This window comes from Toxotes jaculatrix, chromosome 8 (genome assembly GCF_017976425.1).
Source record: "Toxotes jaculatrix isolate fToxJac2 chromosome 8, fToxJac2.pri, whole genome shotgun sequence".
Lineage (NCBI taxonomy): Eukaryota > Metazoa > Chordata > Actinopteri > Toxotidae > Toxotes > Toxotes jaculatrix.
In genome coordinates this window covers 12942644-12964915 of record NC_054401.1, presented here as the reverse complement: position 1 = coordinate 12964915, position 22272 = coordinate 12942644, and the positions used below count along the sequence as shown (strand labels likewise).

At 41.3% G+C, this 22272-nt stretch overlaps 1 protein-coding gene across 2 annotated transcripts; it reads left to right on the top strand.

The window, feature by feature from the left end:
- Nucleotides 1-271: 271 nt before the first annotated feature.
- si:dkey-12j5.1 (probable assembly chaperone of rpl4) lies at nt 272-20631 on the top strand. Of its 2 annotated transcripts, none has more exons than XM_041045392.1 (11): nt 272-435; nt 600-709; nt 831-977; nt 1114-1266; nt 2202-2311; nt 2435-2558; nt 3798-3890; nt 4562-4630; nt 10060-10113; nt 13757-13909; nt 20257-20631. In XM_041045392.1, exons 1-11 carry the CDS (start codon nt 369-371, stop codon nt 20428-20430), a joined length of 1254 nt encoding a protein of 417 aa, XP_040901326.1. In that variant the 5' UTR covers nt 272-368; the 3' UTR covers nt 20431-20631. The 2 variants fall into 2 exon arrangements, with proteins under 2 accessions (XP_040901326.1, XP_040901325.1); XM_041045391.1 differs by having other exon boundaries at nt 2199-2311.
- Nucleotides 20632-22272: the final 1641 nt, after the last annotated feature.

The window sequence follows — 22272 nt, the reverse complement described above, 5'->3', positions numbered from 1 at the left end:
CATCCGCCCACAAGCAGAACTGCTCAATTCATTCAAAGCCCGCCTTAAATATTCAGCGACCCGGAGTTGGAATATTAAAATCGTTGAAATTTAGGATAACTTGAGACGAGACGCACCAAACGCAAAGTTAGTTACACTGGGACATAACAATTCCTTTTCTGTGTCTTAGTGTAAAATTGGCTATTTCAGAACCGCAGAAATTATGTCCACTACGTCTTTCCGTAGCAACCACCCAGTCACGGCTCAGCGCCTGCGCACTGCGGGCCTTCGGATCAACTACACTTGCTTTACACGCGTTTTAGATTCACACTTTGGAAACATTTTGTTTGAAGGTAGAAGAAGAAATATAATACTTGTTCTCCAGCAGTATGGGAGGGCAAGCTAAGGGAAAAAAGAAAAATAAACCGAAGAGGAAAGAGAACCGTCCAAACAGAGGTAATTTCTCGGTAATTTCTCATTTTGCTAGTTATTTACAGTAACGTTAACGTCAATCTCTAAGGGAGCAAGTATATGATATTAACTTGTTGTGTTTTGATTGATCTTAGGAAACCAAATGAGACAAAAATAACGTTACCTCTCCACTTATCTCATCACATCAGATGCAGGGTTTGTTGGATTGTTACCTCAGGAAAGGATGAAACTAAGGATGCATGAAAAAGCCAAGAAGAAGACAGCTGAGAAGTACTCTGTGCAACAACTACTGGAGAAGGTCACACTGGCACGATATTTAAAGACAGAACCCAGATCTGTTCTGTCTTTGAAATGTATATTTTTAAAATTCTAATCATCCCCAGCATGTTCGTTATATCATGTGATTATCTGTTGTACAGACAGAGGAATACATGGACAGTTTTGACTATGAGATGGCTAGCCTTTTCTGTCGACGAGCCCTGGATTTGGAGTCCACCAACTTGCAAGCTCTAGATATGCTGGGACACATCTACTCTGAACTTGGAGACGCCCAGAAAGCTAAGGGAATATCCTTTAAGTCGTTTCTGTTTCTCGTTGAGTGGCTTTCAGTAATTCAGTCACTTTGCTGAAACACTGCTGTGACATTTCTGTGCTATTTTAATGCAGTGATTGTTAAATCTTCCTTGACCAAGTCTCTCTTAAGTTCTTCTGCATGCAGTTGAGTTGAGCCCAGATGTGGGCCACAGTAAGTACATGTACCTGGGACAGATCCACACAGGTCAGGAGGCTGTGGACTACTACACTAGAGGAATACAGATCCTGCTGTCTGCATTGGACAAACAAGCTCAGACCACAGTCAGTGCACATCCATACACACTCACATTACCAATATGGCTAACTTAGTTACAAATATTTTACATCAGCTATGGAGAAATGCCACTGCACTCAATCCTTAATGCTTGTGTAGTGTTATTTATCTTCACAAGATGGTGCTGTTGGACAATGTTTGGATAGAACATATGTCTAGATAGAAGATCTATCTATCCGTCTGTGTCTTTTACCAAAGTAAAAACAAAAGGGACATAAAGCAAATAGTAAGGTCAAAGGGAAAAGTAGCATTAGGATATGTTGTAATTATGGCACAGCACTACTACATCCTCTTGCATTAGTCTAAAGGTGCACGTTCATTCATTCAGTACATTCCAACTGAATTCAGTAGTTTAAGTAACTTACATTAAAACATTTCTATCATTGGCATCCCTTCAAATAACTGTGATTACAGTAGATAAGAAACAGAATGAAAATCTTTGGCATGGCAGCCTCTCTATTGTTTTTGTAACAAATGTATTTATATATAAAGAAAATCTTTAAGCTTTTCTGCGTAATTTAAATCTTCACATCAGATATTTTGTCACACCAGTAGAAGCACAGGTGTGACTAATAACTTATATTCTATTCAAATATCCCAGTAAGCCATGACAGTGTGACTGTGAGCCAGCTGGCGCAATACCACTGAAACTCAAGCAGCCACCATCCATTTTATTATTTACACACGTGCTTTTTATACTGAGTCAAGTCTAGATGTTTTTAGTGAAAAAGGCCTGTTCAGATGAAGTTTATCTGGAGTAAAGGGAAGTTATGCAGCTCTTTCCTTTACTGAATGACTTGCTTGTTCATAAAAAAATATCTGCATGTTCATTCTTCTACATCTTTTGATGTATTATTTATTTATTATTGAGGGAGCTTTCCAAAAAAACTTTCAAGCCATTTGCCCTCTGCTCTTTAAGCAGGCTCAGGCCGGAGCTGCTGCCCACCCAGATGAGGACCCTGAGCTCCCCACAGCAAAAGATGTTAGTGTAGCCTACTGCTCCATCGCTGAGATTTACCTAACAGACCTCTGGTACGGGTGCAAACACAGTTACACTCATGACACATATCACCTCTCTTTAATGTTACTGCTTGATAATGTGGTAATGAGTTGAGGTTTGTCTTTCTCTGCATTCTTGTCTATGTGTTCATGTAGCATGGAGGAAGGAGCTTCAGACAAGTGCAAAGAGTTCATTGAGAGAGCATTACAGTATCACCATGACAACCCTGAGGCTTTGCAGCTCATGGCTAGTTACCTGTTCAGTACACAGAGAAACCAGGTCAGTTCAGACACACACACACACACACACACACACACACACACACAAACTCAGGATGAGTTATCACCACATTAAAGCGGGAATCTGCTGAGTTAATTATTCTGAGCAAATTGAATTGCATGCCATTAATCAGCAGATGGACACTTACATTAACACGCACATACACAGACAGGTCATGCTGATAGGAATGTTAATTACTGGGCAGATCACTGAGGTCATATAGTCATCTGATAAAGAGAAGGAGATGAGGAAGCAGCCTGTCCGACTCAATTTGGAAAATTGCACATAATGCAGAATCTGACAATGAGTTTAGAGAAATCTCTTAGTAATGTTTTAATGATAACATAATGATATTTTCTTCGTTTTTACTCATTTTTTAAATGTTGCTGCTTTCCCAGTGTCATTTAAGGCAAATTCATTCAAGACAAAACCTTTCTGAGAGAAACCTTTCAACTTAAGTATCTGCCCCGTTTTGTTTCTGAAAGTACTTTTGAAGTGCTCTGAACTTACTCTTTTGAATTTTTAAGGTCATCTAAGTCTCTTTGAGATGAATAGAACACGCTCTTTCCTTTTTACATCTCTCATATGTTGTAGAATAAGATGTACAACAACAGCAGTGATGTCTAGCCTGGCTAGACACTATTTAAACACATAATAACCCTTTCTTGAGCATTCTTGGAACAGTTTCATACAGGGGATAAACAAGCAGTCAAAACTGTTCACAGTAATATATGTGGATTTTCTGAGTAACCAATGCATTGTTTATGAAAAAAAGCACTTTTCTTTTGTTTTCTTTTTTTGTGAAAACGTGGCCTGTGAAAATTATTCTTTATGCTCTTGCACCACCAAACTGAGGAAGAATTAGACACCGTAGAGCTGAAGTGCATCTGTAATACTAGCTGTAAGCTGCAGGGGTCAGGCTGGCTCCAGTTACACTTCAAAGGATCCCACATCCAGCAGCCAAAGTCTCTTTAGAAATACTCAGTTAATAATTTAGAAAAAAAAAAAAGAACAAAATTGATATGAGATTAATCCAGAGGTCACTGCTATCTATAGAGCATTTATGATCCAGCCTGTAGAAATAAAACTCATGATTTAAACTCATCACATTGTTTTGCTTTACTCTACAGCGCCTGGTTTGTTTGTCTGTTTTGGGTATTTGTGAATGTAGTTGTACATGCACTCATATGGGTCTGTATATGGGTGAATTTAAATGTATATGCATTTTGCTGTCTTCAGGAAGGCAGAGAATACCTGTTGAAGAGCGTTGCATTGTGGCTTCCTGCCCAGAAACAGAGTGCAGCTTCTTCCAGCACAGAGGAAGGCACGCAGGTGAGTTGGAGCTGTGCTTGGTATTTTTCTGACAGCAACCAGCCCTCATAAGATCCCAGTTTATTTATAAAGCACTTTCAACTAACGGGATTGTCACAGTGTGCTTTGCAGTGAGCACAAACATAAGGACACCAGTAGAGATGAAAAGTAAGAGATAATGAAACCAGGGATAATAAAAAATAAAAGATGGAACAAATACTTCACAAACCTGCGTGCTTTTGTGTGTGTATGTGTATGTGTGTGCTTACCTGTTTGTGAGTGTGTGAACAGAAAGCGGATGTGAAAGCACAAGACAACACAAGGAAAAGGTCTAAAGGATAAAGTAAGAAAATTTCTACAGGGAATTTGAAAGAATTGACTGTAATGTCAAAGTTAGGATGTGAGCTGAATTGCTCCAAATAAATGGTACCTGAGTTTACAACCCAAACTGAGCAAATGTGATATAAGAGGGGTTTGCATGATGTTACTGTTACGGTGTTTATCTGCCGGAGCAGGTTGATCTGAGCTAAGCCTGCCGACACTTTGGCTGCGATTAACATCCATGTAGCTGCAGGACGCTTTGTACCCTGAAATTGTATTGTGTTTTTATCAGAGTAAGGAAAGAATCATATTTGGTGGATGCTTGTGTAAACACTCACTGCAGAGGTGGCGATCTTCTCCTTTTTCTCCAGAGTGAGATCCCTCCGTACGAGTCTCGCATCACCACAGCAAAACTGCTCATCGAGTCCGAGGAATACGAGGTAAAAATGTTGTGTGTTGTGCTCATTCACTCTGCTGTTGTTGGTCTGTGTATGTATCATGGTGGGAGGGCGGCCTGGCATTTGTATGTGTGTGTACATGCGTTTGTGTGCTTTCCTTTCTAGTGAATAGCACTGAAGGTGGGAAGGCCATGCCTGGTCTTTATCCCCTCCAGAGTTCAGTGTCAATAATTGAAGAGTGGTATTTACAGAGAGGGACAGGGGCGCACAGGGGGAGGAGGGATGGGGAGAAGGAATGGGTGGAAAAAAAGGAATCTTTATTCTGATGAATTGCTGCCATGTCTATGATACAGTGCCCTTGTCTACTAAATCACTCATCAATTTCCAGTATTAACGGCCTTGATTTTAGTGGCTCACTAGCTTCGGTTCAGTGCTAAAACCCCCTAACAGTCATTAACGCTTGAAGTCATTTTCTGTGATTGCTGCCACACCAACAGCCGTTCAAGCTATGAGACCATGTGCCCCTCCACCCCCTCCCCTCACACACACACACACACCCCCAAATGGCTCAGCTGCAGTTATATCTTAGCGTGTGTGGATTCGGGTATGTGTCATGTGCGCACACACGTGTGTGTGTGGGAGATGGGCCGTCAGGTGTATCGGTAAAATGACGACGTCTCGGTCCACAGTTTCTGACATGTCATTTGTCTTCATCCTCCTGTTGGTGTCATCAAGCCCGAAACACAAACTGCACCCATTCTGAGTGCCTTATATTTGCTGTGCACACACATATGCATACACTCACATCCATGCACAACTTTGGTCATATATTGCTTTTAGCCATCAGCTATTTGAAAGTTTATGACGGAAATTGAGTTAAAGGGTGGAAGTAGAGAAGAAGTGAGCTATTTTCTGTCCGTCTCTCCCAGACTGGGCTTTATCTGAATCTGAACATCCTCTACTCCTCTTTCCTTCCTCTACTCCTCTGTCACACACACACACACACACACACTTACTCACTTTTGTGCTCACTATCTTTCCTGTGGACTATAAATCTATTCACAACACTAGACTGTGTAATGTTGTGTGCTTCTAGTGTGTGGTTATTAGTTTGAAGGCTACCTTCTTAGCAAGGTGCCAGAATGCGACCATTTGTCCGTATTTTTTCCCTGTTAAATATTGTGTTTGGTCTTCCAAACTGAGCCAAGGCTTTGACATTTTGATAAATATATTTGCCAAAGAAACATATTAAAGCAATTCTTTGTGTTCTCTGTAGCTTCATAGAGTAAACAGCTATTTGTAGTAAATAATTGTTCGCTTTAGAATAGCAGAGGTACTAGAAGAACTACTATGTTCTTTGCTCAAAAGAACTTATCTCAGTTGGAGATTAAGCTGATGAATGCAGTTTGGCCTTGTACATTCAATCCATTATGTGGATTGAGTTTGAATTGGAGTAAATGAGGGGTTTGCCAAAATAAAAATGTCATAGTATGATTACTTTGGACAGGTAATCAGGATGTATGACATTATCTCGATAGTATTGGAAAAACTATCATTGTGGTTCATGGTGGTGACAGACTGCATCGCAAAAAATGATACTGAGATGTTTTCCTCAGTGGCTCTCTGTGGTGCATGAACAGCTTTCCATCATTTGTGATCACTAGTTGTAAACAAGAACCTCACACATTAAACATAGGACCTTTGTTCTGTGAAATAGCACCTCTGCCCTTTTTTCCTTGAAGGATTCTAAGGTTTGATTTCATTAAAGCGTATTAATTTCTTATGACATTAATAGAGTTGGGCACTAATTCAGTGCCAGTGGGCAGCCCCTGCATAGTAATGGTAGACCCAAAATTGGAAAGAGCTGCACATTAAAAAATAGTATCACTGCTGGATAAACAGACATCTTTTAAAATACAAAGTCTGTCAAGTCAATGACTGTCAAAATAGTTGGGAGAAAATCTTTTTAAAAGAGTTTTCCTTTCAATTTGTAAGCTGAGAGCACATGAAAAGCTCAGCATTAAAGTAAAAATTCTTGATAAAGAGGGTCCTTTATGATACTTGAATTACCTACAGTAGAAGGCCATGATCATGGAAACCATTACATCTGCTGATTGTAAAAGTTGCATTGTGTAATTGTCTCATTGGTCTTTGTAAGTATACTGGCACTGAAAAACAACTTCCAAAGACTGTGGGTTAATGAATTCATGAAAAACATCGGTTACATGACTGTTGCTCGCCTTTTCCGTCTTCTGTTTTAGCAAGACGTGGATCTGTGCCACTTAATTTGGAAGCGGAGAAAATTGCTTTTTTTTATTTTTTTAATTTTAAAGGACTTTTTTTCCCTTTTGATTGTTTTTGAGGAGAAATGAGGAGAAACACTTGAACGTATGCCAAATCTGTGCTTTTGGCGTAGCTGTAATGGAAATAGACTATAATCACATGAGGGGTTCTTGAAAGCAGCAAAAGTAAGACAACTGTGTAGGTATCTTAGTTCAGCTGCTTGATGTTCTGTTTAAGTGTTTCTGAGCCAGTTATTGTAGTGTTGAAACAGCTAGCTAATTGACAGATTTGGTCGATGGATAGAAGATTAATTCACAACAGTTTTCATAATTGATTTTATGCCAGTGTAAAATGAGTTTCTCTGGATTTTGGAGAAAAGAAGCAATTTGAAGGATTTATTGTGGGTGAACTGTGATGGGCTTTTTTTCACTCTCTCTGATATTTTATGAACTAAACCAGTTCTGAGACAATTAGTCAATTAATCAATGTCTACTGACAGAAGATTATTTCAAACACTTTCTAACGTCTGTATTTATCAAGAAAAAATACAAAGCATCCTCTGGTTCCAGCCTCTCCAATGCAATGTTTTATATAATTTTAACCCAAGGAAATTGTAATTGACATTATTCCATGTTTTCTGGCATTATGTAGACTGAACAATTAATTAAATAATATCTGAACTCCTGCTGTTTATACTGAGATGTTAGTTCATGGTTTAATAATGTGCTTTGTAGTAACAACGCAGCCTTCAGAGATCACTGTTTTCTCACTGTCTCACACACACACACACACACACACACACACGTTACCATCATCATCACCCTTCACCACCACTAATGCACTTGCCACATAGCAGACAGACAAACAGACAGACGCCTTCCCCTGACAGCCATTAAGGTGTCTGTTCAGCGTAGTTGTCACAGTCACTGATGGGTAGTTACTTTCCTTGTCGTTGTCTGTCTTGTTTGCTTTCATGTTTTTCACTTAACATTTCTGGTCTTAAATTTAGCTGACGATGGAGCGCAGCTTGTACTTTCCAGTGTTGCTTGGAAGTACAGTTAGCACTGACATCCCTAGGATTTATTTACTTAAGTGCAGGCGTCCCTATTTGTGCATGCATGTGTATGTGTGTGTGTGTTTGTATGGGTTTCTGTGTGTTAGAGATACGGCTTGCCCTCGCTTGTAAAGTGATTTGTCTTTCTCCTGTCTCTGCTGTGCGCTCCGGTAAAATGATTCTGTTAAACAAAATTGCCTGAAGATTACGCACAGACACACACACGCACGCACAAACTGCACACACACACTCTCACACACACACAATGGCCATTATAAATTAGTTCCTCCCCAGAGTACTGCTTTTTTTCTTTAACAGGTCTTGAAATAAAGAGGACAACATGTACATGGTGTCTTAGACGTGTGTGTTTGTGTGCCTTTTCCATTGCAGTATTGTTTTTTATGGACCAGTTTTACATAGTTTATTAAGATACTTTTTTTTTTTGCACCCTTCCTTCCAGTTTTCTCACTTTTTCCTCCGAAGTACCCCCTCTCTTCCCCTTATCTTCACGAGAATATTAATCTTGTTGTTGTTTAGAGCGTGAAACGGCTTAAGAATCTCTGAATCTTTAATCACTTGCCCCTGGGTTGACCAGTGTAGTTAGTTGCTCACTTATCCTGGCTCCCAGATATCTCTTGTTCTATTTTTGTTGCTCCAAAACTGCCTGTTCTATCAGTTGTTTAATACCCGGACAGATCTTTACTCCTATCTCTTATATCTGGTGTTTGGCTTGAATTACTGTGTGCCCGCGCACGCGCGCATGTGTGGGTGTGAGTCTGTCACATTGGTGTGATACAATGAAAGTCAAGTAGATAATTCTGACGCTGGGCATGAATCCATTCATCATCAGCTGGGATTAGGTGTTTTTGTTTGTGTATTTTTAATCAGTCATTAATTAATTAAGGACAATGGGTTTTCAGCTGATAATTGGTCTCGCAATCAATCAACTGACTCCCTGACATGCACATTTGCACACTCTTAACGAGATACTCTCAATTAACCTGGCTCCCCCTCAGTCTACCCAGGCAACAGACCTCTTTATCGCCACCGGAACCACATAGGCTTAATGAAAAGAGAAGAGAACTCCGAAGAGCGGGAGGGGGGAAAAAAACTAGGAAGCTCTCCAGCTAATAAGACTGCCTTAACAAGAAACAAGTGCTGCTTGTTGTGCTCACCGTTGTGTGTAGCTTTGTTGTAGTGTGTGACTGTGTGGTAGAGAGTGTGCGTGTGCGTGTGTGTGGGTGCGTGCACACACAGGTACGTGCGTGTCTTTTATTTTTGCCCTTCACCACGGGTGATTGGCTAACAGTCGCCTCCAACCTGAAGTTGACAAAAATCAATATATCATCACCTGGGGCCTCACACACACACACTCACACACTCACGCACAGACACATACACACACACACACACACACATCACATCACAACCACAGAATCCGCAAGGCGAGAGACAGAGCAAAACAAACACACAGCCTGCTTTAGTCAAGGTCTGTTTTCTGTAATAGAAACTTCCCACAGAAACTGACCTAGACACTGACGCACTATGGCAAAGGTCACCTAACATTAAACTCCTTTGAGACCTCAAGCTCTCTCTCCAGGACACTACAGAGAGGAAATTAGAGAAAAACTTGTGAGCGAGGAAAATAGAGATGGTGGGTTAGGCTGATCTTTAGGTTTATCGTGCGGTCTTTGGAGTGGGGTGGATTCTGAGAATATATTGACGGTTAATGTCAGTACATGGATTAAAAGGGCTATTGAACAGAGCGGCCAAAGTGACTATTGACTGTGCGATAAGCACTGGTGAGTGTGTCTATCGACGGCTGTGTCTGTTGTCTTGTTGGTATCGACGACGTTGTGTATGGGACACTGGCCTCATAGACGCTTATCAGACCCTCTGATCGCTGTGATTGATCGAGGTGCCTTGGAGATGCACAACACCCGAGTGTTTGATAGTCTGTGGGCTGTGGCTGGGGTTGTAATAGAAAAGAAACAGGGATCTGAATGTGTGCACCAATGAAAGTTTTAAGCCTAAAATAATTTTCTTAGCATCACTAATTTATGATTTTTTTTTCATTACAATTCTCATTTCAATCCCACCTCCCTCTCTCTCTCTCTCTCTCTCTTTGCATTAGATGGCTGTCGATGTGTTGGAGGGTCTTCTGGAGGAGGATGATGAGGTCGTCCAGGTAAGCAAAGAAATGGTGTCCCGGCTGTTTTTGTCTTGGTTTTTGGTGGTCTGCTTGGCTTTCACTCATGTTATTGTCTTTTTTTTGTTCTCCATTTTTTCAGTGCAAAATACAGGAAAGTTTTGTGTCACTCTTTCATTTTTTGGAACACAATGAAAATGCAAGGAGTGCAGTGTTTCAGTATTTTATAACCTACTTTTGTATTTCCAGCATGTCTGTCTCTGGTCTGGTTCCAGACCTCTGAATCGATGCCCACATCTCCAGTTTATCCAACGATACCAGTTTGTCTGTTGTTGTGCTCACTGACAGCTGGTTGTAGAAACAAACGACCAATCAGAGCTTAGTAGGCGGGATTAAGAATCATAAGGTCAACTTCCGATAACAGTATACTATCCCTTCTAACAACAAATTGATTAACATGAGCACCATTTCAGGCTGAATGAATGAAATAAAACTTAAAATGGCAGTTTAGTCTGATTATCAGGCTGGTCTGTGCTGACTAATTAACAATTCTTAAACAGACTCTTGTGTTCTGGGGGATGTGTGTTACTCGTCAGTGCACAGGATTAAGTGATGTCTTTTTATGTGTCCCCTTTCAGGCAGTCTTATTATTATGATGCAGTAGCCACTGCTGTATCAGAACAAGGCAAATCTTTCATCACCCCAGTGGGAAGGAGAAAGTCTCAACCTGAGCACTTAGTTGCTTCTGCTGAGCCACTGTTAGTGTGTATGTGTGTGCACAAAAAAAGTATCTACACACCCACACTTTGGCATTACTTGCCCTCAACACTTGCATGTTCACACATAGAGTATGACTGAGAACTTGAATGCTTATTAGAGAGTGGCGTAAATGGCAGTATTTTCTGCAGTTTAGTTGGAACTGTGTGCTGTCAGTTGTGCTCCAAAATCCTCACTGTCAGTAGCAGACGAAGGTGAAGTGAAGGTGTGTCACTGAGTGTCAGAAGAGCGCGGCAGTGTCTCTATCCTCCTCCCCCCTCCACCCCACCTCCCCCCACTCCCCCTCAGGCTCAGCCTCCCACGCGTACACACCCCTCAGCTGACAGATTGAGAGCAGTTATCAGGGGGCTGAACTTTTAAACTCGCTCCAGAGACGCACAGCTGTGACACTTGATTTGAGCAGGCCTACAGCCAATCACACATGCATACAGTCACCAGCTCTAATGGTCAGAAAGTGTTTTGTCAGATCATATCACACTTGTGTAGCTAGAGTCATAACTTGTGATGTCAGAAATGTATGACAGACACATTTGACAACATAATTCTCTCTCTCTCTCATACTCCCTCTCCTTCGCTCTTCCCCTCTTTGTCTCACTCTCTCTCTTAAGCGTAGTAGATAAGTTGTTAGCTCTCGCCTCCGTCTACTTGCTCTTGCGTATCTCAAAGTTGGAGCCGTACTTATATAACATTAAGTCTGCACAAACAACTGAGCTAGTTCCTCGCAAATCTTGTTTCAAAGGTATTCCACTGATTCATGATGCTTTTGTTCTTCCCTCAGCAGCACCATATGGGAACTAAGATGCGCCTTCACTTTGAAATGACAATAGTCCCAGCGATTTGATTGACAGACGCAGCGTTTATTTTATTATGTGTGCTTCTGTCTGGGGTTGTGGTAGGGTAGAGTGGATTCTCTGAAGTCCTTAATTAGCTAACTTTCTCATGTGTTAATTTTGAGTGCAGATGCGTGAGCCATCTTTACCACGTGCACAAATATTTCACAGTGTTCTCATCCTGTTTTAGCTGTTTTGAAGACATGCAGTGGTACTCACTTGTGAGGAAGTTAAAATTTTGACCTAATTTCCTTCTTTCTCTCTTGAATATACAGAAGAACATTTTTTCCCAGGTTCTGCATTCACAGAAAATGTTTTAGTGATAAAAATGTCATAGTGCTGGTTCTGAAACATTACTACATTTATCCAGTGCTGCTGTTGTTCTGATAAGTGTGGCTGCAGGGGGTAGCCTCCCACTCAGTATACGGAGGAGCAATTCTGAATTCAGTGTGGCGTGCCTTGATGTGTTTGTTAGCTAAATGGTTGATTTGGCAGAGGTGCGGGTCCCTACTGCCTCTGCCCTCAATGAATAATGAATAAAGCTAATATTCGTATCTTGGAGCTTGAAGAACAGTGGGTGGGTGATCTTTGGCCTTAGATGAGAGGCACGCACACACCTCCAAGTTCACTGAGAGTTGAACCTGATTGTGGTTAGAGGTGGAAGAGCAAGCATTGCACAGTGAATGTGATTATGTTGGAGGAAAAAAAGCTGTGATTATGGAAAAAGAAAGAACAAGCTGATTTTTGGTGTATTCCAACATATTAACTGAGAGTTAAAAATATGCCTCCCCTCACTGTTTGAACTCCGCGGAGCAACAGGATTATTTCAAAATTATGCTCTATGTTTTTTGAATATATTTTCATCAGGTGTCAAGTTCTAGAGGCCCTTAACACCTAACTCCTACATGGTGCTCTCCTGAATTGAGCGATGCTCCCACATCTGGTGTCAGAATCTCGCTAAGGGTTGTTCGTTTGCAACAGAAAAAGCCTAAATTATTAGCAAATATTTGTGAATACATTGAACTAAGAAAACGAAGAAAGCTTTGTGTTATAAATAACATTTAAGTTTTGACAAATACAGTACTACGTTATGATGAAAGACAGCTACCTACTGGAGAAATGTAAGATAATAACATGACATGATATTGTTCTCCCATTGATTGTGGGTCTTTTGGGCCACTCCAGTCCAGCTGTTGCCTTTCTGTTTAAATGATGCAGGTTTTGAACAATTGAACCAACATGATGCTTCCTGTCACTAGACATGTGCCCTTGTTACTACCTGTTTTATGCAGTAATCGACGCCTTTCATCTTCAATTGTGTTACACATTTGCAACATTTTATTTTGAAATACTGTTTTGTAAATCAAATTTTTGTATCCAAAATGATTAAAACATGGCCCCTAGATAAGTGATGCATTCTCTGATTCCTCAAGAGGAGGGGATTTTAAGAAAAAAGCCCTGAACACAACCTGATCTGGAGCAGATATGGAGTGCGGCTGAAGTTATCATGGTGATGTACCTCACTGAAGGATGAGCTACCACAGTGGAACCAGAACACCCCCACCCCCCCAACACAGCCCTTAAGTGTAATATGATAGGAAATTCAAAAAGGTTATTTGCCTGAGGACATTTTATTTTTCATTTTATTGTTTTTTGTTTATTTTTCCCTATAGTAATTGTATCTTTTGCCATAGAGAGATAAACAATAAGTCACAGGTTTGAATTCATACAGTATGCTTACATATGCATTTATATTCATGCAGCATTTGTAAATCACTACAGCATGTGTCAGGATTAGATCAGGTTGACAGTGACTATGTGAGTGATAGATGTGTGTGTGTGTGTGCGTGTATGTGTGTGTGTCATTCCATGTCATATGTGTGAAACCTGTTTGTCAAAGAAGGATGTGGGATTTCATGCAGACATGCTCTGTGAGGGTTACAAATCTGTTCCCCTTGTCACTGCTCACTTACTGCAACAAAGAGCACTTTCTCTCTGTCTGAATCTCTTTGCCTCACGCCCTCTGCCCACCCCCCTAACCCCCCAACCCATCTCTCTTTCTCTGTGCCTCCCAGGTGTGGTATCTCTCCGGCTGGGTGTGCTACCTGCAGTTTGAAAAAGCAAAGGAGCAGCAAGAAAGAGAGGGAAGGGAAGTGACAGAGGAGGAGACGGAAGAGCGGATGGCACTGACGGAGGCAGCCAGATCGTACCTGACCAACGCTAAGAAGGTAATTCAGGTCAAAACAACCTCATATCATCTGCCCACAAACCTCAACATCACTGCTATGGTGGTGATGGTGCAAAGTAAGTACATGTACTCAATTATTCTGTACTTGAATACAGAATGATGTTCAGATTTGGACTGTTGTTTGGACAAAACCAGATGTCATTTTAAGTTCCACTTGTTTTGGCCAAGGCTCATTATTTTTTAGCATTTCACAAATCAATTTATGTATAATTATATAATATTAATCAAGAATATAATCAGTAAATGAATCCATAATGAAAATAATCATAAGTTGCAGACTATAAAACAGTCAAAACCTTGCTCCACCTCAGCCATCAAGATTTAGATGCTGCTTGAATATTATATAATAATTAGTAACAGAATTAATAATCAAATCTTATAAGATATTATAATATTCACAGGGGCCATTTCTCTGCATCAGGTACTTTTAGTTTTGATATTTTAACCACATTTTACCGATAATACATTTTAAAATTTAGAACTTTAGACTTTTACTTGCAATGGAATATTTTTATATCGTGGTTTTAAGGATCTGGAAACTTCACTCCACCACTGCTGTGGGTACAGCTAGTTACATCCAGTAAACTGTCACCATAGATAAGGCGCCTAAGAACCAGTTCTTGTCAGAGAAGGAGTACATGTAGTACTGTGAACATGAGAGGATCCTAACTAGGCTCCATTGTTGCCACAAAAATGTGTTTTTGTATGGTCTCAAAGAGGTTTAAATATACCCCTCTCTCTCTCTCTTCCATTCCCTCACACACACACACACACACACACACACACACACACACACACACACACACACACACACACACACACACACACATACATACACACACACACACACACACAGAGTGATGTGTCTCATTCATTCTGTCATTCTGTCAGGGAGCAATGCTTCTGTGGAGAAGTGATTCATGTTAGTCTAAAATCCAATAGGCTTGTAAATCAGACAGCAGAGACTGAAGGATGGCTATCCCCACCTCGTTTTTTTTTTTCCTTTTTTCCCCCTCTCTCTTTACTGTCCTCTCCTTTTCACCTCCCCAGTCCCAACTCCCCACCCTCCCCCTCCTGCCCTACGATGGGGCAGGAGAGGGGCAGCAGAGTGGCAGTATATTTATGTCTGTCTCTCTGGCCAGCAGTGTAGTGACAGGCCTCTCTAAGCAGCATCCACTGGGGATGTCCACAGCTGAGACAAGAGCGAGGTGGGCTTTGAGCTGCCAAGAGAGAGAATGGGAGAAACTGTCGGGAGGAAAATAAGGGCGCAGTGTACATATAGATTTGAGCTGCCAGCTTCATGGTGAGAGTTAATAAAGAAAATAAAACAAATTGAAAAAAATGGAATTGAGAAATAGGGAGAATTAAAGACTTAGCCATTTTTGCACAGAGAGAGACTGGTAAAAGAATTGGGTGAGGCGTCAGAGCGTGACAAGCAAACAGCACCGTTTCTTTGTAGACTGAGTGAAGCAACAGGCGCAGAATAATGTGAAAGGTAAATGCACAAAGACCTTGAAAAGGTGAGGTGGAATGTGGAGAAAAAAATAGCCCCACTTGTGGTGCACTTAATTTCTCAGCTCGGCAATTTTCCTCATATGTGTGTGCATCTGTGTGCTGTGCAGTTGAGATTCTCCCATGTTTATATCGGAGCTTTGTTTCTGAACGTCACTGTGAGTGTTAATTATTAACGATGAGTCAGTCTGCTAGTTAAAATGGGCTCCAACATGGAAATGAGGCCTCAAAGCCCAACGGCTTGTTTTGGCGCCAGTCCACTTCTCTGCATACTTTATGACTTTGCTAAGTGTGTGTGTGTGTGTGGTGTGTGGTGTGAGGTGTGAGACAGTGAGAGAAAGCATGCGGATATGCGTAGGCGCACCTTATGTGGATGCACATATTTAATTACGGTTGTGTGTGCCAACTTGCATATCTAATTATTTGTTAAGAAATGTCTTCATTATTAATCTCTTCTGTGATCGATACACATGCACGCTCTCTCTCTCTCTCACACACACACACACACACACACACACATATACATGCCCTGCTGAGATGCTCTAAAAAGGAATGATAAGAAAGAATGGATGGGTTGAGATGATGAGAAAGAAGTGTAGGAGAGGAGCAGGAGGGTGAGCAGGAGTAGGAGAATGAAGGGGGAGGCTAAGAAGGGAACAGATTGGATGTGGGCAGTGTGTGTGTGTGTGTGTGCGCGCGCATGTGTGTGTTATGTGGGTGCAGGGGGTGTAGCTGGTGAATAGTGGCAAGGGTAAAATCAATACTAAACCGGACGTGAAATGGAATTTGAGTCTCTGCCAGATAGGGTGCGATTGAGGAAGGATTCGCAGTGTATGCACAGAGGACAATGTTATAAGTACGTGTGTGTGTGTGTGTGTGTGTGTGTGTGTGTGTGTGTGTGTGTGTGTGTGTGTGTGTGTGTGTGTGTGTGAGTGTGAGTGTGCACAGAGGCAGCTAGGGCAAACGGAGGTCAAAAGCTTTACTATTTGATGTGGCTGAAAGGGTATCTCATGAGCACGGATTGTGAGTAGGGTTGGTCTGAGGTGTGCTTGCCATGTAATTTTAATGCCTTTCTCTACTGAGGATGTGACTGGAGGACTGAGGTGTTTAGTTGTCTGCGTGTATGTGTGTCTGTGTCTTCCAGCGACGTCCCCTGTTCACGCTCAAGAAGGTCTAGTCTCAGCCAGTGTCACACCCTTACTAGTGAAGAAGTGTGTGTGTGCATTTGCGTGACAGTGAGACAGAGAAGTTAAGAAATGTGTTGAAATAATTCATCTAATAATTGTTCTCTTCAAGAGATGTACAGTGTGAATGTTCTGCTTTAAAAAAAAAAAAAAAAAAAAGGGATTCAGGATACAGACAGAACTTGAGAGGAGGGCAAGATTTTGGCACTATTCTGCCAAAATAGATGTGTGTGCGTACAAGTGCGAGCATAAGATGTGAAAGTATGAAGAGGTATCTATCTCCTTGACAGGTAGGTCATTTGGTGAGTGTGTACGAGTGCGAGCGAAAGAGTGCTCGGGGAAAATGGTCAGGAGACAAGCCGGGAGAATGAAGGCATTAGGAAATGAAATGAAAGAAGAGGTAAAATGAAAGGGGAAGTTAAGCATAGATGTGGAACAGAAGATGAACAATGATGGAATGATTAGGCTTTCACCACATAATCAGCCTGTCTTTATTCTGCCATATGACTTGTAGAAAAAGGTTTCTACCAAGAAATGAGGGAAAACGATTTTTTGTCTTTTTTCCTATGAAGGGTACATTAGAGCTTATTGTAATGTTTTTGTCCACTGCATACTGGACAAAAGATAGCACTTACAGATAATCTATGCTGAACCATATTATAAATGTGTCCAAAGAATTAAGTATATGTAAGGGGAAAATTAATTAAAAGGCATTACATTTTTTTTTCGGTACTTATTTGTGGTATTATAAATTAGTAAATTTTCATTTTCTTTCTTAATTTTTCATTGTCAAGTCTATGCTCCTTTAAACCAAACTGAAAGCCCCTGCTGGCCGCAGTATAATGGCCATTAACAGGGTTAGACCCCATTCAGCTCCAGAAGCACTTACGCTTCATTGTGCACCTGAAGCAAACACAATTCTGTTTTGTATTAAATTCCGTCAGCCTATTCAATTCTGTTACCTGGAACTGGGGACATTACTGTCATTATCATAAAGTCAAACTTGCCAACTCTTCTCTGCTGAAGTTTCTTCACCATGAATGCTGCCACGTCGATTTGTGCCACATTGTGTCACTAAATGTCTGGAAACGTGGAGCTCAGAGATGAATCACAGGTTTCAAATTGGTTTTCCTGTTTAGAAATTTGTTAGTTCCCACGTGAACACAGAGCAGCAAAGGGCATTAAATTTAGCAATATGCTTAGCAAACAATAAGACAGTTATATTATTAACTGCGGCTCACTGGCAGTGACAGATTGTCCAGTATGAAGATGGTATGGGATGAAATTGGTTTATCATTTCAACATCACGTGAGTAAACCAACCAGCAAATAAACAAGACCTAGAGTCTACAGTTGTGCTAGCAACTCTCATGTTCACTGTCTGTTGAATGTCCGTCTGAAATTTCATGGCAGTCCATCAAATAATTAAAAAATATATATATATTTCAGACTGGACCAGAGTGGTGGACTCACTGACTGACAGATCAACCAACAGCCCAACATTGCCATCCCTGTGATGCTAGCATAGCTGAAAAAGAATAGCGAGTAGACTGCGAGAAAAGACGTGTCCATGCACCCTTGTGTATGTGTGTGTCTGAGTTGTTATGGCAGTGGTCAAGTGTGCTTTGGGCCGTGACTTAGGCCTTGAGAGTAGAGCAAAGCGGACCATGAAAAAGTTATACGATCACACACAAACACACACACACACGCGTGGACACTCTCCCTCCCTCTTTAAAGCAGCTCTCTGGGCCGTGAAAGTGAGGAGTGAAAACATAGGCTGTTGTAAATGAGAAATGCCTGTGTTTTTTTGCGACGGCGGTGCTGATCTCAGCAGCGCTTGGTGCGGAATGTTTAAAGAATAGCTCCTGTTTGTTTAGCTAGCTGAGAACACCACAATGAAAGATCAAATTCTATGCAGCAGATGCATTATACTATTGATCTGTAGTAAAATATCATCACGTACTATATCAATACAGTTTCCAAGTCGAAATTTGTACTGTAGACCATAAAGTATGTTTGCACACCTTCACTGTGTATTTTACATTATGTCTCTTATGCATCTCATATGAAAGCCACCCTCTGCCTCTTACCCAGGGCTGCAATGTGCAATTACTCTGGGTATTGAGCCAAGCCTATTGTAAAGCAAACCCAACTTTTATTCAGAGAGCTTGTTGTGGATAAACATCTCCAGGCATTTCAGAGTGACACTGGCAGAATGAAAATCAGTGTGTTTTGTTTTTTTTTCGATATATATATGTGTGTGTGTGTGTGTGTGTTGGTGTGTGTGTGTGTCTGCAGTGCTCTAAGGAGGCTGAGAGGGTCAGTTCTCCCCCGGTATCAGACCCTGTGCCTGGACCTGGGTCACGCTTCACCTCCCTAGAGCTCCAACCTGCAGAGACAGCATCCACTTAAATACACACACACACACACTACACATTCTAACATTCCAAATGAGTTCCCGTGGGACTGCGTGTCTCCTGTCAGGACCTGCTGTTGCTTAGAGACTGGTCCTGGGGCAAGGCAGTCACACACACTCTTCTTCACTCTTCTGGCCTCGTTACACTTTTAGTAAGAATGATGGCACTCAGCTGCTTGTTGTCCCTGAGCGTGTGTGTGTGTGCACGTGTGTGTGTGTGTGTGTGTGTGTGTGTGTGTGTATGTGCGTGTTAACTACGTTTGTTTGACTAAATAAAATAATATTCCTAGATCATATAAACCATTCCCCTCTCATCTTCTTTTTCTGTCTAGTTTTGTTTCTGGAAAGAAAAGCATACATATAAATTGCTGTATCAGTTCCTCTTATTCTGTAAGTGCACACACACACACACACACACACACACACACACACTGTTATGCTTGCTGTCCTTAATGGTAGCGGCAGTAGTTTTATCACCAGCTCCACTTTGAGTTCAGTAATTACACACTAGCGGAGTATTTTACAGAGATAAATCTGCTGGCTACTTTGAGAACAGGACTTTTTTATCTTGCTTTTTCACGGCATATTTCGCCGAGATAACAACTTTGATTGTGTGTGTGTGTGTGTGTGTGTGTGTGTGTGTGTGTGTGTGTGTGTGTGTGTGTGTGTGTGTGTGTGTGTGTGTGTGTACGTGCACATGTACACCACATAACCATGTGTGCTTCAGGATGCATTTCACAGCGTGTGTGTGCGCATGCATGTTGCAGCAGCAAGAGGAAGATAAATGATCTTTTTGTCTCCCGTGCGGATGAATGGTGCATCAAATGTGCTGATTTGCCAAATGAAAGACAAAAACTGTTTATCGGCGTTTTGCGAGCCGTGACTGCCTCGCTGACAGAATGCAGCTGCTGTTGTAGGATATTTCAGGCGGCCTAGCCAGTACTCGGGGCTCCTCTCTTCCCTCAACTCCAAGCTCCTGCTTACTGGTGCTGCAGTGATGCACTGTTAGCTTCAATGATGCAACAGAAGATCTTTTGTCAAAAGCTTTTTGCTCACCATATCCCATTTCTTGTATTCATGCACTTAATTTTCTCAACATTTCTGCTGTACAACCTGCTTCATATTTAAAATTTACATTTTTCCAGTCTACTCACTTGCCCGTTACACATTTGCATTATCCTTTTTTTGACTTTTTCATTCACTCCCTCTTCTCCAGCTGTACAATAAGCTGCGATGTGATGACCAGCCGATGTTGGAGCACGTGGAGCAGCTGCTAAGTGATCTGGGAGGAGAGATGGAGGGAGAGGAGGGGGACCCAGACTTGGATGAAGACTTTGAACCCTGTAGTGATGAGGAGGAGGGCAATGCAGAGGCACCCATGGAGCACTGACCACACCCCCTCGGTTGTACTCTGTGATTTCACTTTTCCCTGTCATGCCTCACTTTAGTTTCAGTGTTCTCGTGCGCTCTCTAAAGTGCCTTTTTTTTTTTTTTTAACTGGTTATCCTTTCACACCCACTTATCAAAGATGAAATTTGAATTCAAGTGATATGCACAAAAAGAGTGGCATTAAAAACTGCAGTCTACTCAATCTCTTTCAGTCAGTTGTTTAATGCTTTCAGTGAAATAAGTGCATGCTTGAGTAATGCTTCCCTTAATCACCTTGACAGAATGATGTTGATGAAAGAAATTAGTTTTAGAGCTTTACTTCTTACCAGCGGCAAAAGCAAAACACCTTTGAATGCTTTTACCTTACACACACCCACGCTTGGTTTCTACAGGCAAAGATACACAACTCACACGTACACACACGAACAAAAATGCACAAAGGCAGCACATTAATTAATCCAGCTCTTCCTCAATACAGTAGCAGCAGTGTTTCCCTCTCAGGCTGCAATGAAGTGAAGTATCTCATCAGGGTGTAAACAGTATATATAGAAAACTGTATTTACTAGCAAACAGTTAATGTTATCTTTACATGCAAAGGTCCTTATAGTCCAAGTTTATGTGCAGTGCTCGAATTTTTATGTTATTCAGTTTATTCTCCCGCTTTGGATTTTTTTTTTATTACCCTTTTTTTTAACTCATTGGATTCAACAAGACAAGACACAATAGAGGGAATTTGACATTAACTTGTGCAGCATGTGTTTCTTTCTCTGCTGCTCAAAGTGGCTGGCACAAAGGATTTCAGAAAGGAGAAACAGGGAACTGAGCTTTTTTAAAACTACTTTTTGCATTGGAGCCTTTTAAAAGACAGGGTTATGTAGCGTAATGGCATGGGTTAGTGTAATGGCATGGCAAAATAATGGACCGATGCTTTTCACTTTCTTTTGTATTATTTTTTTTTTGACTATTTAGTGCAGCAAGGTGAAGAGGTAGAGTTTATACATCTGAGTGGTAAACAGCTGCACATAGAGGTGCTGTCTGTGCACAAAGTCAACATGTGAGACATTCACAGAGAGACAAACTAATGTTTCAGGCCAGAAATGTCAGACTGAAAATTTTAAGAACTTCCTGTGTGACCATAATGGATGGATTTTTCCACATGACAGCACCTTATTTCCCCAAATCTTACAAACACACATTCAGCCCAAGTGTCTCTTACTTTTGTTTCTACCAAGGGGGGAGTTGTAGGTTTCAGCAGTGAGGATCACTTTCGCGTTCAAAAAGCTGCAGTTCCTCGGCTGCCGCTGGGGGCTGGCTCCAGAAGTGAGCAATTCTCCATTGACCCCCATGTTAAAATAGCCAACTTTACAGCCTAAAAAAATGTATTTACAGCCTGGTACATTTTTTGCTTTTGGTTTCTATTGATAGTTTCCACCTTTACCACCTGAACACTGTGGTAGGGGGGGGGCGGGTTATACCACAACTGTTTTAGTGTTATTTAGCAGTAAAGTTCTTACATAAATTAGGGCGTGGTTACGTTGAGTGACAGTTATGTAGCTCTTTGCTGAAGCATCAGCTGGGCTAGGCGGCTACATCCAGTTTGCCAATGTTCGGATAGGTTTTTGTGACAATATGGCTTTTTTTTTTTTTTTTAACACTTTTTTGTACACTCCCACTAAAATCCAAGATGGCGCAGCTCAAATGCCCATGGTTTGGTCACAAAACCGACTCCCCAAAACCAATGGGTGACGTCACTGGTGCTACGTCCATGTTTTATATAGTCTATGGTTTCTATTCACCTGCAAAAGACTATTCTGAAGCCCTGATATATTTTTGGTGCAGGCCA